This window comes from Notolabrus celidotus, chromosome 1 (genome assembly GCF_009762535.1).
Source record: "Notolabrus celidotus isolate fNotCel1 chromosome 1, fNotCel1.pri, whole genome shotgun sequence".
Lineage (NCBI taxonomy): Eukaryota > Metazoa > Chordata > Actinopteri > Labriformes > Labridae > Notolabrus > Notolabrus celidotus.
Genome location: NC_048272.1, coordinates 27,197,180 through 27,215,982, shown reverse-complemented (window position 1 = coordinate 27,215,982; position 18,803 = coordinate 27,197,180). Strand labels below are relative to the sequence as shown.

Genomic DNA, 18,803 nt, shown 5'->3' with positions numbered 1-18,803 from the left:
AAGAAGAAGAAGAAGAAGAATGTATTTTATTAATCCCCAAAGGAAAATTCAGGTGGCTGGCAGATAAAGTAAAAAAAAATCACGTAAAATAAGTAATTCAGGTGTCTGTCAGCTCATCTCCCATTGGCTAGAGAGTTATGAAGCCTAATGGCTGCAGGGATTCATATTTTACTGAGCCATCCACTGCCGCCGTTTCTCTGGTCCACAAAGAAGTTGTGAAGTGGATGATCTGTTTAATTTAGAATGGCCTCTAGCTTATTCTGTGTGCATCTCTCCACCACAGACCCCAGTGAGTCCGACCTGGTTCCAATTACAGTGCCAGCTTTTTGCACTAGTTTGTCCAGTCGCCTCTCATCCTTGTGTTTATACTGCTTCCCCAGCAGACTGCAGCATAGAATAAGATATTTGCCACCACAGACTGATAAAACATCTGCAGCATTTTTCTGCAGATGTCTATTGGATTGTTTCTATTTTGTTAGGTCTATAATTCTGCTCCTCATCCAAGATATTATAATTTGCTTTGGCTATATTCCATTGGGTGGATTTGATGGCTGTACCCTCTACCTGCTGATTAAACAGGCTATAAAAAAGTGGCACATTAATCATTTTCCGGGCCTTATAGTTACAGAGTTACAGAGTTACAGAGTCAGCTCCACCTGGAACATTTCAAGTAGCCAAACATTCTTCTTACAGTAATCGCTGTGATGTCGGCTTTGAATGAAGACTGTTTGATTGAGTAACTGACCTATAAATTGTTTGTTACCTTGAAGTAGTTTGTGACCTCTTTATTGAAAGACACTTCTGTCCTTGCAGAATTGCTGCCGTTAGAAGTCATAACAGTAGTGATTGCATCTTTTGTAAGAAAAGGTGAAATCCGTCTATTTTTCTGTCAAATAATGTAGTCTCATGTAGTGCAATGGTTTATGGTCAGAGTTACATAACAGGTCATGGTCTTGAGTCTGCTAAGGGAGGATAAGGGCTAGACAAGCTACAGGGCTTCAGAGAGATATCAATAGAGAAATCCTTTGAGTGGTGTGTGTGTGAGAGGGACAGCCTGAGAGGAAGAACAGGAGGAGTCCTTCTCTGCCTGAAAGTGTTTGCTTCCTGGTTCCAAGACCTCAGTGATAACTAAGTTTTCCCAGCATTAGTCAGCCTCTATTCTTGATTCCCTTCCTTACTAGGCCTGTCCTCAAGCAAACCCTGACAGTGATGCACATATTCACACTAGATGGACTGAACCATGACAAGGAACATGATAACAGTGTTGTGAAGAAGTGACTGCTTTTCTGTTGGCTGGGTGCATTGCATAACTGTGATAATCTCACACTCATTAACCCCTGAGACCTCTGTGAGTCAAGGGGAAAGGATGTGAAATGTAGTCTAAGAAAGTCTTGTGATGGTGGATATGATGAGTTTTCAAACTGACCCACTGCACCCACATTGTGGTGCACCTGTTAGTGTCAGTGCACAGTCCATGATTGTCAGTAGATCTTTTATGTCCAGTAGTGTAAGCATTGCAGTAGGTTAGTAAACTTACTGTATACCCAATACATGCTGGTGCTTGTATGTAATGCTCCAGATCTGTTGCCTACATAAAAGGGAATTAATTATTATTTATTCCCTAAATTTAAAAAAGGTGTGTTAGACCAGGTCAATTCTATCAGTCCATTGAAATGAGGAAAAAATACATATTTTCAATACTGTTATTACTTACTTTGTTGCCTTCACAGTACTACCACATAGAACTTTTTCTTTTTTTTTAATCTAAGTAAAATTATATAATGCATCAAAGTTCATAAAGGCCGTATTTTATGCATTGTTTAAGCTAAACATAAGCAGAAATTAAAAACATGAAAAGGTTTTAAATTTGAAATAATTATTTTAAAAGATACCAAACCAAATTCATGTCAGATGGAATAAGTTGTCCACATATCTAACTTGTGTGATGAGGGATGAGTGAGTTTGGATTTTCATCAACATCAACAACATCAGCAAAACAATGTGAACAGATGGAGTTATTATTCAAAGCATTGCATCCACCACTTGTTGAATGAAGAGAACAACAATAGCAATTTTTTTGGTCTGATGACGTAAAACCGCACCCAGGCATTTACAAAGGTCAGCACAACTCAGAGAGACCAACACCAATCTGTACAAGAACACCTACACAAACTGCACAAAGAAACAAGGCTCCCCACTGTCCTTGGAGCTTGTTCAAGGAACACTGTGTGGGTTCCTCATTTTCTTCTCAGACAGACTGGAGAGACAATGTCTCCTTTTTTTCTACAAGGACAAAAGCGAGGCCATACTCTGTTCCCTTAGACAACCTTTCCTTGTCACATTTGGACTGCCTGCATCATGGTGGGTTATGTCACAAGAGCTCCACAACAAGAGCATCTTAGAAAAACTCTGGCGTACTTCTCCTCTGTCAGCTAGATTTCTCCAGTTTAGAAACACACTCTGAGTTATGCAACAACAGATGAGTAGTAGTTGTAGTTTTCTGTGATAACAGAAACATGTTGAGTCCCATTCATTTGGGGACTGCATGAGGCGTTTAATGTATTGTCTCTCGTGTAAACCCCTGAACTTGTTCATAAGAGCTTTGGCTACTAGTTGATGACAACAAAAGCCCTGGATGTGTGCTGCATTAAAGCAGATAAGAAACATGAATAAAGAGTAGATCAAACTAAAATACAGTTGACTAAAAACAGAAACAAAGAAAATGCTAAATATAGATAGCAACACAAGACATAAAAAACCTTGCAACATTATTTTTTTTAGAGAAGTAATATAGCCACAGAATCAATTCTCCCTTCGTCTCTATTATCACAGGTGGACATATTCAGTATCCAAAACACATGATTACCACAAAAATTAACACCAACCTGAAAAAAGTCCTGCACCAACAAAATACAGATCTTAATAATAAAGAACATAAGAAACTGGACAAAGAAAGCTTCTCAGTTCAGCCTCTGAGACTATGTTTGTATATAATGAATCCAATATGCATCTCTCTGAAGGAGTTTCTTATCACTTTCCCCTCCCCCTGGTAGCAGCCCAATGGATTCAATCCCTATGAATCTTAACGTGCAACCACCATGACCGGTATAATTAAAAATCTCTAACCAGCAGGAGACGACTCAGCATTATCTTATTGGGTTTTTTTTTTAATCAAATTCTTGGCCAACGAACTATGCCAGGGTTTCCTAACAGCATCTTTTATGAACAGGGAGAGAGGTGAAAATGTGGTTTATAATTTTTTTTTTAAAGTTGTTGTGGGAACCATTATCTATAAGACTGTCCGCTTTACATAAATCAGAAGAGCATGCAGGCAGAAGCCGTGCATCATAACTATGTGCCTGAAAACAGACTATCATATCATTTTGAGCTCATAATACACAAAAGATGTGAATCCCTGATCTCACCCACAGACCTTAATTTTCTCAGGCAATGAAAAGTGTCTTAACAGGAACATAAACTTATGAATGCCATTCAATTACCCAAATTTTAATGTGGAAGTCAATAAACTGAGGAATGTGTTCTGTAAGAAAACCAACTCCAGAAAATATATAGGACATGCAGGCACCAGTTCTAGGACTCTTGGGAAACTTTGCAGTGAATAAAGAACAAGGCATATACCTTGCTTCATTAATTATTATTTATCTTTAGCTATTAATTGAGTGCTTAATTACTTAAAAATATATTTTTCTAAAAACAATGATTTTGTTTTTTTTACGTTTGATTATTTTTCTTCTCTAATTATTTATTTATTTTTTGTTAATTGTGGGTCAGAATTGAAAACAGACCACCCACTTCCATGAGCCTCTGGACATGTGGTGCACAATTTAACTGCTGAGCTAAACCAACTCTTCTTTTCGAGTAGCTTCTCAAAATGTCTAGAATGATGCATAGGAGGGCAAATCAATCATCACTTTAAAAACAGATAAAAATACAGTGGCCACTTCTTAAAATAAAGTGAAACAATCAAATGAATTCAATACAACAGCTCTGTCAGCTCCTGCTTAATTAATATGATATGGTTAAAATTAGACGGACACTGTTATAAAGGCTTATTTAACATTCCCTATATCACTTAATGTATTGGGAAATGCACTCTTATCTCAAGACAGACCTTGTCGTGGAATTTTCATAGTCTTATATATATGTAAGAATGTTTAACTCTTGTATTGTTCCTCTCTAAGTGTCAGGGGCAGAGTAACTTCTCCTATGTCAGCTGTGGCTACTGGGGGATAGACAAGACAGGGTCAGTGTAGTAATCAAGGTCTCTCCCCCTGTTCCTGTCTTTATCTGTGTTGTGACCAACTTACTGTCTCCAGACTAGAGCACGGCTCTTCTTCCCAATTGTTTTGTTTCCTATCGTCCAAATATGGTTATCTAACTGTAGTGTCGTCTTTGGGGGAATAAAGGTACATGCCTGAGGATTTCTCTGACAGAACTGACTTTGCATTGCACTGCACTCTCCTGCCTGTGTACTGTTATGTTATTTCTCCTCGGTCGAGTTCTACATGAACTATTTCAACGGAAGTCATCAGTCTCCTGAGTCTTCTGTGTCCAGTGTCCAGTTTATTTATGGATTCCATCACAGACCTAGTGTCAAGCTTGACTGAATACTAAGAGGTGTTCCAAATAGTCTGTCCTTCCTACTATCAGACACTACAGTGGGGTCAAGATTTGAACCTAGTACAAGCTTAAGAATAAAGTAAAAAAATATAGAAGTATTCAAGAAATTGGTAAAGTGGAAAATTCAACCGAATTGACACATTAATATTGTTTGTTCCTTAGTATAATAACCTGGCACCATCTTTATACTCAATGAAAAACACAAGTAACTTACGTTGAGTCAATGCTCCCTATGGCCTGGCATTAAGACATCAGCCCCTCTACTTGGAGCTCAACCTGTTATGCAACTGGGACAGAAACTGGGTAAAGTTTGTTGAATAGAAGTCACTTCTTCTCCAGTTATGCAAGCCTTCAAGCGATGCCAAGTTGACCGCAGCGTCTGTGGGAGCTGCTTAGAAGTGGAACTGGGCTGAATAGAGTTTTGATTAATTAGAGCCAAAACATCCTCTTCCTCGCAACCGTCTATCCATCCGGCTGCCGGACTGTTCTCCACCTGCAGGTTTTATTCGGGCCACTTAATTGAATGGATTCAGAGCTTGACTGGCATCCTCAGGAATTCATTGTGGCTTTCCAAGCGCAGTGGAACAAAGCCGCCAGGAAACCAAACCGCAGCAGTGGAAATCTAAAGGAAGAGAGAGAGGGATCTTGTATAATCACCAAGCACAGGATATTACATAGCAACAAATTACATAGCAACAAATGAGAAAGCAGAACGTCTACTAGAGACACATGGTTAGTTTGTAATTGGTGTATGTGCTTAAAGCAACTAAGAATTAGTTAAAGCACAGGAGGGATGCACATTACAAGAAAACATCAACCACTTCAACCCAAGAACATAATTACAGATTGTGTCATGTAAGAACACCTGCTGCCCTGCATTAAAAAAACAACCTTATATCCAGTATGACATAGAGGGCTTTAGAAGAAAGAGTTCAACCATCTTCATTAAAATTAACATAAAGATTAACATTATAAGGTCGTCCTCTCCAGGTGTACTGACAAGTAAATCTATGTTAGAGTTAAAATTTGAACTTCAGATTTTCCTGGAATATATCCAACAAAGAAAACTAAGATGTGAATTTGAAGGTTTTTGGCTCATCAACTCAAACGCCACCTTGTTTAGTGTCAACTGAACCTGGCTAAACACAAATTCACTTGAACAAAAATAACCTTTACAAGTCTCTGCAAATTAAACCACTTTTACAATTATTTGAAATGTCTTTACTTTCCCAAAATGTCTCTGCAAATGTTACAGGTTTGAGAAGCCAAACAGGTATAAACTTCACCTCAGTCACCGTATTTTAGCAAATAAATGAAATCCAGCAAAGTGGATAATGTGACATGTCAAATTCCTAACACATCTGAGAGCAAATGAGAGGGAAACGCTTGTAATGAGTCAGCATGGTCAGGATTTGGGATTTAATTTGTATTATTTTTCATTTGAATCAAAACAGACAAGTTGCTGTTGTATGAATGAAGGGCACTACATGTGGCTTTTACATGTGGCTTTTAAACACTAGTCATATCCTCCTTTCCTTCATTGTTTTATGTTTTAAGTGATTTTTATAATTTTATCTACCAGACACCCGAATTTCCCCCTTCGGGGATGAATAAAGTACATTCTAAAGATAAAATTGATTTGAATTGAATTGAATTGACTAAATGGGGTCATGCTTGTGACGCGTCTTGCCATAAATCAAAATCAAAGTTCAAAGTAAGTTTTCTATTTATTAAAAAACACTTAAAATAAATCAATATCAAAAAAGATCAAAATAAACAATGATAATGATGATGACTGTGGCAGTCAACAAAAAATACTCAACCCCACTCACCCTCTTTTCTACCTCCCGCCCCCAAATGAACAGGTACTTGGTTAACCAAGGTTAACCACACCCATGAACCCAAAACCGGAAATGAAGTAAGCAATAAAAAAGGAAATAATCATGATTAACGAATAAGACAGAAAATCAACATCATGGCCCCTACATATTCTATTCTATTATATTGAAATTGATCCAATGTTATTTTTGTTTATCTTATTTCCGTTGTTTTTTTTAACTCACTTGAAGCTAAAGAGTGGCAGGTAAATGTTATTTATGAGTCTTGTTTTGCATGAAGATTTTATATTGTTTCTGTTGGGTCTGACCTGTGCAGCCTCATTAGTTCCATTGAAATGTTTCAGTCTACTCCCAATTGAGATTTTCTTCCTGTCATTGTTGACTGAAATCTAAAGTAAAGTCAGCCTGCAGACCTCATGTTTCGTCCAAAACCCTGCAGCACCCCAGAACATTTTGCACCTTTTCTGTCCCCTCCTGCCAATCGCCCACATTGTTAGTTCTCTGAATCACTTTCTGTCTGTTCATTATCAATGCACTGCTGATTAGCACATCGCCACAGAGAGCTGGTTAGCTATTCATTCAGGTTTCTATGGGTTTGACGCAAATCCCTGACCTGTTGGGTGCCCCGTGGCCTGGACCTGCTCTCGTGAATCGTGGCTCTTTTGCCTATACAGGTCTCAGCTGGCACGCAGACAAGCCTGAGCAGCTGAGAGGGACAGAACTCTGCAAGTGTACCACTGGAGGTCCAGTAAATCTGCTGCAGTCTTGCTGAGGTGCTGCTGGCGTGATCTGATGCCTGACTTTAAAAATGAAACACAGGAAGTGTGTGAAAATGTAATCCATCTCTTTGTCTTAGGTACAGATATTATAGTCTGTATATAAATATGTGTGTCCCCTTTATCCTTGTTTTTCTTTTACACAGGCATCACATAAATGACACAATAGCATTGGTAATATCTGTAAAGTTAAAGTTGTTGCTACCCTTCTATCAGTTTTTTTTATTTTGATCAGTATGTATATAAGTATATTCAGTATTGCTGCTTTAAAACAGATCTTATAGATGAACACTCACACCTCTTTGCCTGACGTTTCTTTTGATATTTTATTGATCAATAGTTAAAACCAGTTCATCAATTTGTTTCTGTTAATATAGTTTAATGTGTCTATGTCTGAATTGCATCCTCTGATCAACTCTCTGATAAAGTTCTAAACAAATCAAAATCTGAACAAATCATAAAATCTGTTATTTCTTAATTAATGCTCTTCAGAAGTTCCAAGACTCCCCTTTAGGGCAGGAATAAGGCTTATCCCAAGGATATCATCTGTACATTATTTACATATGTATATCTAATGTCCCCCATGTTCTGTCTTTATGTCTGTTTACAATTATGAAAAGAACAGCAAAATGCAAATGATTATTTTCCAGTTCAAACCTCAACAGTAACAGATTTATCAAAAAATCATTAGCCCGATAGTCTTTTATACCAATATCCTTTTCAAAACTAATCTAAATCAAATGCCCCTTATTTTTCAGGCTTCATTATCCAATACAAAAATACAGCCTAGTTGTGCACATTGATCCTTATATTCATCTTAACTTTGTAACTATTGTAATCTAACACTTCAAGCACAATCGGTATGTAAATGGACATTGTCATCCTCCAGTTTATAATTTCCTACATTGTTACAAGTTACCACAGTTTTTAAAAAACAACCAGTCAATGCCGAAACCCGGGATCGAACCAGGGACCTTTAGATCTTCAGTCTAACGCTCTCCCAACTGAGCTATTTCGGCGCATGCCCAAATATGGTCAAACACCGCAAATTGACCATGTGACCACAAGAACAGGAACAAATGTTTAAAAGCTCTTTGCTTATTGAAAAGGCTTATCTCAACCTTTTACAACAGATATTTAAAACATTTCACACACTATCTGAATGCATACCTTTATTCTGTAATGATAAATGCACTCGTCTTGCGTCCGAACACATTTTTTGAATTAATCTATATATAATGTATAAAGTTACGACTTTTGAATGGCATACTCTGCTTCTTGATGCAGAGTGATCTCTGCCGTTTATCTCATGCTTTTCTAATAGACTGCTTAACTGGGCTGTTACGTTGAACTTCCATATGTGGAGTTTATCGTGAGGAAATGTGGACCTTATGATCGTATCAACTTTTAGTATCAACTGACTGAGAGGACCGATTATATCAAATGCTGTGACAAGGTGAAAAAGGGACATAAACCTGCCGAAACCCGGGATCGAACCAGGGACCTTTAGATCTTCAGTCTAACGCTCTCCCAACTGAGCTATTTCGGCTGTTGGTAAATATGATGTGTAGTTTCAGTATTGTACCACTAGGGGACAGTCTAATGTTAGACATCGCATCGGGATCATCAACAGCAGAATTCCAGATAATGACTAATTTTGTATCTTCTTTTTTAGCTCCATACTATGACTATATTACGTTAACATGTCAATTGAAAAATATTTAACATGAGTCCCTGAACTCTCTACGCATGGGAGTGTCCCTCTCTGATAGGTGTTTCTGCATCATGCACCCTCAGTTCAGATACGATCTGAATCCCCCTTTTGCATTAGGACATTTTTTACCTGCCAAGAGGGAGAAACGCATTTATTCAAAACACTGCCAAAAGAGAATTGATTGGAACATTTATTTTTCTTTCTTTGTCTTTTTTTTGTTCTATTGTTGTTGTTCTTGTTACAAATAATTTCATCAATCACGTGAAATCTACGTGCTGTCGCGCCCTGACAGGCCTGCAAACTGCTGTTATCTAGCTAGAGGTTAGTTGGGTCTTCAACTTCTTCCTTGATCTCATCCTAAACCTGCTACAGAACACTTTTCTACATTTAGGAGGATGTTTCATTTTATCAGGGAAATTAACAACAGTGAAGTAGAACATGCTCTGAAATAACATAAAATAAATTCATATTATGATGCTAATGCAATTGTATGCAGTACTCTTAAATCCTTCATTTTGAAACACAAATGCAGCAAAAGAAGAAGCACAGTCAGCATACAGTGTGTTGCTTTTCTTAGATCAGGTGTCTTGTACACTAAGTTAAAATATTGTCATGGATGTTTATAATAATTTTTGTACATAAAGTTTATAGATTAGAGAAGTAACGTGGCAGATGTGTTTTGCGCATAATACTCACCTACTGGGGACAAATTAGTGAAAAAAAGATTCAGAACTAGAACATTTATTAGAGCCCTCTTATTGGCTTATTTCTAAATGATTAGGGGGTGGGAGATCAGCGTGGTGGAAGGTAATTGGACGGCAGTTTGGAGAGAGAGAGACAGGACATTATTTCCAAGGACTCTTAAATTTAGTTCAGAGTATTGGGGGTTTAGATGTTATGATAAACAGGAAAGTGGACATCAAAACCTTAATAAGCTGCCGAAACCCGGGATCGAACCAGGGACCTTTAGATCTTCAGTCTAACGCTCTCCCAACTCCGCGAAAGCTGGGGAACAATTGTCTGTATGGCGGGGGGAAGAAGGGGAAGAAGGGGGGAGAAAAGGGAAGAAAAAAATGCAGAAAAAAAGGAAGGATCCGGGTTCGAATCCAGCCATGGGCAAAACTGAATTTGTTGATTGTGTTTTCAATGCAGTTAATTTCTGATCACATCAGTTTAGGCATGTAAATGTTCTGGAATCTGTGCAAAATGATCAATTATCTTTGCAGTGCAAGTTTTGTGTGAAATATATTACTCATATTATTGAGCAGTATAGCAGTATTTATAGATCTTACTTGTTATACTAGAAGATGTTCTATCGGCTTTGGATTTATGTGTACTAAATTTGTATTTATTTTAATGGTGTTACTTTATGCCTTTAGAACCACAATTGATATGCTGACACTCAAATGTAATAAATAACACTGTAAGATTTTGTTTGAGCTTTTAGAACAGTTTTTAATTACTAGGAATGAATAAAACAAAATATGATCACGAACAGGCACACAAATGAAACTCCAAAACAATTAAGAAAAATGCAATCCAAAAAAACACAACAGAAAAATAAATAATAAAATCAGTAATAATATAAATAATGACATAATAAATAAAAATATCAATAAAATTTGAATGATTGAATGGATTTACAATACTAAATTAAACAAACAAATAGGGCTGCACTAATAAAGTATTAACTAACATTAAAAAAAATCTTTAAACAAGCAACATATACATACATACATATATACACATTTAACTCTTTTTTTTTTTAAAACTTTATGTTAAGGCTTCGCTCAAAAGCTGCCTTCTGCATGGCCTCTAGCCATTCCTCCCTTGTACAAGTTTCTCTTTCGGGGCAGTATATTTTACCCTTGTACTGGCTGTGGCCAGTTTCTTGTGTACGGAAGGAACCGCACTTCTTACACACATTGGATACTGCTGTGCGTGTGTATTTCCTTTTTTTTGTAGTTTGCTGGGGTTTGTCGGCCAAGGAGGTGGATGACCCAGGGGCAGGGCAGGGGGGCAACGGTGGCACAGCAGGTCCAGGTTGAGCTGCGGGAAACAGCTGCCGCTGTGCAGCTATGGGCCTTGGTTGAATGGGCCTGGGCCCCGGTATTAACTGGATGGAGGTGGCTGGAGGATGGCTGGATGTGGATGCAGGAGGCTGGATGCAGGAGGCTGGAGGCTCGATGAAGGCAGCATGAGGCTTAAAGGAGGTGGCTGGAGGCTGGCTGGAGGAAGCTGGAGGCTGAAAGGAGGTGGCTGGAGGCTGGATGCAGGAGGCAAGAGGCTGAAAGGAGGTGGCTGGAGGCTGGGTGGAGGAAGCTGGAGGCTGAAAGGAGGTGGCTGGAGGCTGGATGCAGGAGGCTAGAGGCTGAAAGGAGGTGGCTGGAGGCTGGATGGAGGAAGCTGGATGCTGAAATGAGGTGGCTGGAGGCTGGATGCAGGGGGCTAGAGGCTGAAAGGAGGTGGCTGGAGGCTGGATGAAAGCAGCATGAGGCTGAAAGGAGGTGGCTGGAGGCTGGATGAAAGCAGCATGAGGCTGAAAGGAGGTGGCTGGAGGCTGGATGAAAGCAGCATGAGGCTGAAAGGAGGTGGCTGGAGGCTGGATGGAGGAAGCTGGAGGCTGAAAGGAGGTGGCTGGAGGCTGGATGAAGGCAGCTGGAGGCTGGACAAAGGTGGCTGGAGCCTGCCGGATCTTCCTCCTGGCTTGACCTGCTGTATTAGCTGGCAACACATATTTATGCAGCTGATCGGGATGGTGATGCTGAACGGGAAACAGGGGCTGCAGTCTGGCAGGCAGTAAAGGTACAGGTGCCAGTGGCCGTGCTTCAGGCAGCTGCACATCCTTCAAAAGAACTCCAACCTCTTGATTTTTCAGCCGTTTATTGTGCCACTGTATCACGGTGTTCTGATTTACCTCAACAGGTTGAAGAGTAGTCTGCTCCATCACCACTCCGTTGCCAAGCAGCAGCTGCCTAATTTTCCTGTAGTCCTGCAGGATAAGAGACCATCTTGACAGGCTTTCCTTCTCCTTCTTTTTGGGGCTTCTATGGATGTCACAAAGCCTGACAAAGATGGTCTCAATGAGTCTGCAGCAGCTTGGCCACTGTGCAGGGGAGCCTTTTGAGCCAATGACACACCTCTTTGTGCTATCCACTCCAGGGGTAAAACCCGACTGCTGTTTTGGGGTTCTGAAGCGACCAGTCAACAGCCTCTCTTGGTGTCGAGCTGCATACACCACCCGCTGCTTATCAAAATCTGTGAGATTCTGCCACAGACTGACGATGGTGTAGGCCTGCTGATTGGTCAGAGTGAGACCTGTCTGATGGCGGAGCTCCACCAGGTACTCAGCAAGAGCATCCACTCTATCCATCCCAGGCAGGCTGTTTGCATCCACAGCTTGGGTAGGGGCATGTGGATCAGGAGCTGGAGGAGCAACAGGAGCTGGAGGAGCTGGAGGAGCAACAGGAGCTGGAGGAGGGACAAGAGCTGGAGGAGAGACAGGAGCTGCAGGAGCAACAGGAGCTGCAGGAGCAACAGGAGCTGGAGGAGGGACAAGAGTTGGAGGAGCAACAGGAGTTGGAGGAGCAACAGGAGCTGGAGGAGAGAGCTCTGCTGGTGGGTGGAGAGGCGCTTTAGGGGACAAGTTGCTGGATGTCAAGGAAGTGCTGGGGGTAGGAGAGGTACTGGGTGGCTGAACCTCCTCGCATACCACCAGTTCTGCCACAGTGGCTTCTTGGCCCACTTCCTCAATGAATCCCTCATCATCTTCCCCTTGCTCTTCCACATCCAGGTCCTCCAGCTGCTCGGAGGTCTCCACGCAACTGCTCTGCATGTTTTGCAGTGGCTCATTGTTTTGCTGCAGCAAATACTGCAAACCAATCAGCTCCCCTGAGAAAATATAAGAAAATTAAAATGAGACCTGCACACACACACATACAGACACTGTAAATATATATATAACCCTAAACACAAGATGTTTTCAATGCAGTAATTACAAAACCCTCACCTGTGTATTTAGCAGGTGGCACAAAGGTAGGATCCAGTTTCCTGCCAAACACTTGCTCGTACTGGCTGTTGAAGCAATGAACCAACTCTCCTGTGTAACTATGCAGCGGAGATGGTTCAGTTGCAATAGCTTCAGCAGCACGGTTCTGGTTCCAGCGGTGCAGGCCATCCAGGAGGTAAATTTGAAAATTCAAAGCATTGGCGCTGTTTCCTAAAAGAAAGACATAGAAAAAGTTTGCAAAATGAGATTATTATGTTGAGCAAAGTTTCATATCAGCCCCCCTACTGAAAAGCTTGTTTTTCTTATTTCAGGAGGTCACAAAGTAAACTTTTAAATGGGAGGAAAAGGTTAACTGTGGTATCATGCAAAAACAAACAACAAATTTTCAAAGCTCAATTTAGTATTTTTTCTATAATATTGCCATTCTGGTGTGTGTGCATTTAATGACCAAGGGCATTAAGAGATCTTTCATCGATTCATTGTGTTGTTCAGGTCTTTGACCAGAAGGTGGCACAATGATAGAAATATATGACAAAATATCATTGAGTGCATACAGATTGTAGCTGCATCTGTAAGATTACTAATACGTTTTTATAAAGACAGGAATATTAAGTCATTAATACCATAAATCATGAACACAAACCTGGAACGAATCGTACGAGGTGGCAATGGAAGGATTCCAGGGATGTGGAGCCCCTCGCACATCTGTATTTTTTTAGTTGGACACCTCCCTTCGACACAGTTCCTGTTTCTGTGTAAAGTGACACATCTTGGGGATCCTGAATGCATGTCACATGCCGCTTCTGGGTTTTCCAGATGTGCTGCATCCTCTGGATGTTAAACAGGGGAACACCGAGTGCATCCTTCCCCTTGTCACTCATGAGCTCCCACAGAAGCTGATCAAGGAGGAGAATAGTTTTTGCCTCTCCTCTGGTCCTCCTCCTACAGTGCAAGGCCAGCTCTGCCTTGGTTATGTGGCGGTCCAGCTCCCTCTCAGAAAGTGCAGGCCAGTTCTGCTGCATCAGCTGCTCCTTCTTGGCCCTTCGTAGCAGAGCCACATCCCCTGCATCCCACTCAAAAATGCATGCTGACATGCGGGCCATAAAAGTGGGATACAGTTGATGGGCGTCTGTGGTGCAGCCTACTGCCAGCCGCCGCATAAAGTGCCAGATATCAAGGCGAACAATGAGATCTGGCCACCCACTGAAGCGCATCTTCAGTTTTGTCTCACCCCCTTCTTTGCAGCAGCCACAGTCCACATACAAAGCAATGGGGGGAGCCACACCTGCCTTCTGATACCTCTGTATCAAGCCTGCAGCCATCTGGTCCAATCCAGGACCTTCATTTGCCGTCAGGACGCTGATGAGGACCTGGCCCACCTCATTTCCCACTGACGTCAGCCATTGTGCCGTGCCTTTAGCAGGCCCTGTCAGCTTCTTAGTGATCTGAAAATAAATAATTAGACACAGAGTTGTTAGAATTTTGTGTTGGTACAGCATGATCTGAATCATGTACTGTTTATCTGGAGGTCTTCGTTGTGTACCTGTTGTATGTGTATGCTATTTGTGTTTAAGTCTACTGTAAGTGTGTAACTGTGCTGCTGCCTATCTTGGCCAGGACTCTCTTGGAAAAGATATTTTTAATCTCAATGAGCATTTCCTGGTTTAATAAAGGTTATAATAATGTACAATTTATCTCCAAGTAAAACGATTTCTCAACATGTGAAATGATTTCAAGGATCGTATGTGTCAAAAATGTGTTACTCTAGTCTAAAGGAGCCTTAGAAGTAAATTACTGTTTCAGAATCAAAGTCCCAACTTTAATTAAGAATGCAGTTATCCAGATATCAATTCAAACCTTTTTAGTTGAGTCCAGCTTCAAAATGGATCCGTATGTGCTGGTGATATGAGCATTGATATCCTCGAGCCTGTTGAGGATATCGTGGCTGTAAACAGTCAGGATCCATTTGTAGCTGGGGATAACTTCTGGCTGTGGGGGCTCCTGGAAATTGTGTGGCAGCAGGCTAGGGTTGGACATGAAGGCAACACACTCAGAGGTGTATCTGCCTACATGCTGGAGCCACTCCTAAAATGACATTAATTTATAGAAGATACATCTTTACTAATACCCAAACAAAAAACACTGGTGCTTTTTAAGTGACGGTGGCTTTATTAAAAGCAGCAGAGTCAGTAGGTCTTTGAAAAAAGTATAGATGACCAAAACATAATTGAGTAATGGTATTTACATAATGGATGGGATAGATGATAATATTTTACATTTTGCTGGAGTTTATCTAGAATGAAGAATAAATGAACAAGTATGGTGAGGTATATTAATCAGTCTAGAAGAGCAAAAATTGACAGGCAGAGGTGATTGTCTCATGTGAATTAGCCACTGTGGAGAAAGAAGTCTGTGGGTGTGGGTGTGTGTTTTATGTGGCATCATAGTCCTTGGTTCATAATGCTGTTGTGAATTTTACAATTTACCTCACTGTGGTTTTCCTTCAGCTGTCTGACGATTCGTGCAGGCCCATTTCCAAGTGTTCGTTCACGCATGAGGCGAATGACACGTATGTCACAGGCGTACCTTAGAAAGAGTGTTCAAATAAATTACTCAAAAAAAAAAAAAAAAAACCTTGTAGAAAAAAAAGTTAACAATTCAGTGTATTGTATTACTTACTTGCGTGTAAGGATGACCCTGAACTCGGATCGGTGGGCCAGGTCAAGTTGCTGGAGGATGTTTTGACCAGTAGAGACATAGCTGCTTCTGCACTTGCTGCAGATCAGTGTCTCTGTAGCAAGGACATAGAAGCAGTCTATGTCTAGCACCTTCCTGACTCTCCTGTGCAAGCCACCCCCAGCTAGTGGATGTCTTGTACAGCTAGGGTTGGTACAAACAAACCGCACCTTCCACAGCCTATATGGCATCCACAGGAAGAGACGGTGGGAGAAGAAACGGTCAGGGGTGGGAGCCTGGTGGTACAACAGGGCTGGTGGTGGAGGATTGTACCAAAGCTGTAGGGAGTCACGCAGCTCCAGCTTTCCACTTGCTCCAACCTTAAAAAGAGCTGCAGACACCCACTTGTGATCTTGCACAGGGAGGGTCTCTGGCCACAAGAGTGGGAGTGCCCCAGAAGACTGTGGCTGAAGGGGGTCCTGCTGTGATAAAATAGGAGCATAGTTATGAAGAGAAGCAACATTAAACAGTAATGGATAAAATAGTATGTGTTATGTTAAAGATTTAAAAAGCAACTTACAGGGTCCATCTCAGCCACATGCACTGGCACGGGGAGAACTGGGGCTGGTCTTTTCACAGCTGGTGGTGGAGCTAGGAAAAAGTCAGATGGGGATGGGCACACAGGGGTACGAGGGCGAGGAGATGGGGGATGGTGAGGAGATGGGGAATGGTGAGGAGATGGGGAATGGTGAGGAGATGGGGAATGGTGAGGAGATGGGGAATGGCGAGGTGATGGGGAATGGTGAGGAGATGGAGGGTTGTATGAAGATGGAGATTGGGAAGTGGTGGCAGCAGCAGAGCCAGGGTTACTTTGTGTCTGTGTAGACAGTTGTTATCAGAAATACAAAGCAGCACAACAGGTTTTTGTGAACCTTAAGTCATAGTCCTTAAAACTTACCCGAGGAACGTTTTTTCTCTGGACATTGAGGTTTGGTTTTGGCGTGTGAACGTGGGAGCCAAACCTCGATCTTTCAAACTGAATAAAGCAACAGAAAAATATAACCAATAATTAAAATGTCTATTTCTATGTCACAAAAAATACATATTTCAGAGGCTTGTGTAACAATCTGATAATAACTGTATTGTAGCTTTATAAAGAAGGTTACGTTTACCATGGACAAAACCAGTTTGGTCTTTTTTACAGGACTTGCTCCCGTTGATGGACCAGCTGTGCATGCAGTGGCTGTGGATCCGGTCAGTCCTGCTGTGGACTGACTGGATTGAGGTTGCACACCCCCAGATGATAAAGCCCTAGCATGCTCCCTTGCCTAAAAAAATAAAACAACAGTAATAAGTTTGTTAGTGTACATAATAAGATAAGCAGTCAACATTCAGAGGAATCACTTTAACCCTTTGTAGTTGTATGTTGAATTTAATTAAGGTTACCTTGTGAAAGCCACAAGAACAGCTCTGAGGTCCTTGAACAAGGGTAGCCTGTCCTCTCAACTGGAGAGGGCACTTCTCTATCTGTAACCACAAGGTAAAGCAATATCAGCTGCAAGAACTGCACAATTTAACTGTAAACTAACAAAAGCACTGAAACAGTATGAAATCTTAACTTACCACCATTTACTATGCCAGTTATGTATTAGAAATGACAGTTAAGTGGATTTCCGTATGATGTGTGTGTACTTGTAAAAGTTTACCATTTGATAGTAGCTGTGCCACTTTTTCTGGCGGGGTGCGGGTCTGTTGCCCTCACCGGAAGACCAAACACCGGTGTCTGCAAACTTTTGCAGGCGTTTGTGCCAGTGGGCATCATCCATGGCCTTATGTGACTTTCCAGACATCTAAAATAAAAATTTGAACGGTTGAAAAATATACACTCAAAACACAGATACTATTACTGGCACTATAGAATGATAAAAGAAACCTTTTCCAATTTGGTTTAAGAAGTGGGAGATTTTTCTCAACCCACTTAGAGATACACGTTACACTGAAGAATAACACTGTCTGAAAATGAAATATAGTAAAAAATACAATAAAAACATACACTATCCCAACTCAAGTATAACTGAGTCAAATGTACCTGGGTAGCTTTATACCCCCACTGAACAAATAACATACCATAACCATTAGCATTATATCACGATCTCTGCACGAACTGCGTCTTAGCGCCTTATTGTCCGCGCTTAATAAAATGAATGTACTTATTTACATTCCTCCACCATTCCGCCATTATGTAACAAGCTAGCGAGACACTTAGTAACACAAGCTTTACCGGCGTTTTGAATGAATGAATGAATGAATGAACAATTTGTAACTAAACAGTGTGCCGTACGTGTACACATGTATGTAATACATACCTACATTAAGCTTTCTGACTATTTTAGATCTATCTTGTGTTTTTTCTGCCGTCGACAGCTTTACAAGTGTCAATGTACTTGTTTACGTCGTATGACCGCTTGTTTACTTACACGACCGTTTTTCGCAACAAGGTATTAACCCTCACTGTGAAACAACACAATGAGAACATAGCTTGGACATTTCTACCAATACATAGATAAAAGTATAGAAATTCGTTGAGACATACTGTACCTTGAACTCTTTTCGCCGGTATTTTTCGCCGTTCTTTCGGAGCGTACCTCTTCTTTGACATCTAGCTCCCGGCCCCAGCTTTGCTCCCGAGTAGCCGGCTCATCGAAAGATGGAGAGTGAGCCCTGATTGGCGGCTCACCAAAAGATCGAGAGCGAGCCCTGATTGGCCGGCTCGTCGAAAGATGATCTTCGCTCCGTGATTGTTCGGCGAAAGATGGATACGGGCATTTGATTGAATTACGAAAGATAGACTTGCTCATATGATTGGCAGACGAAAGATGGAGCTGGCGCTGTGATAGGAGTCAGGGATACGGACGAGCGGTCGTCGGGTACCGCGATTTCGGCCGTATAATTACCGAGGTGCAATGTCGGATAATATCGCTAGAGGGCCCCAGTGAGGGATACGATCCAGTGGTTATTGTATGAATTATAGCTACAACAACAAAAATGATAAATAAGACTTTAGTCCCATTTGATACTAAAGACAATTACATGAAAATGCAAAACAATCATGGAAATGTAAGTACTGGACTGATTGTTCTCGCTTTTGC

General features: G+C 41.0%; 1 protein-coding gene and 2 non-coding genes across 3 annotated transcripts; all 3 read right to left on the bottom strand.

Moving 5' to 3' along the window:
- Positions 1-8,201: 8,201 nt before the first annotated feature.
- Positions 8,202-8,274, bottom strand: trnaf-gaa. Its single transcript has one exon. It is a non-coding gene; the product is annotated as a tRNA-Phe (tRNA).
- Positions 8,275-8,731: 457 nt separating this feature from the next.
- On the bottom strand, positions 8,732-8,804 carry trnaf-gaa. Its single transcript has one exon. It is a non-coding gene; the product is annotated as a tRNA-Phe (tRNA).
- A 1,930-nt stretch (positions 8,805-10,734) lies between these two features.
- On the bottom strand, positions 10,735-18,591 carry LOC117818091. The gene is made up of 12 exons (XM_034690962.1): positions 18,253-18,591; positions 17,361-17,504; positions 17,101-17,181; positions 16,827-16,982; positions 16,613-16,690; positions 16,235-16,531; positions 15,658-16,136; positions 15,465-15,564; positions 14,836-15,063; positions 13,622-14,423; positions 12,979-13,188; positions 10,735-12,860 (listed from the first exon to the last, which is right to left on the bottom strand). Exons 2-12 carry the CDS (start codon positions 17,502-17,504, stop codon positions 10,735-10,737), a joined length of 4,701 nt encoding a protein of 1,566 aa, XP_034546853.1. The 5' UTR covers positions 18,253-18,591.
- Positions 18,592-18,803: the final 212 nt, after the last annotated feature.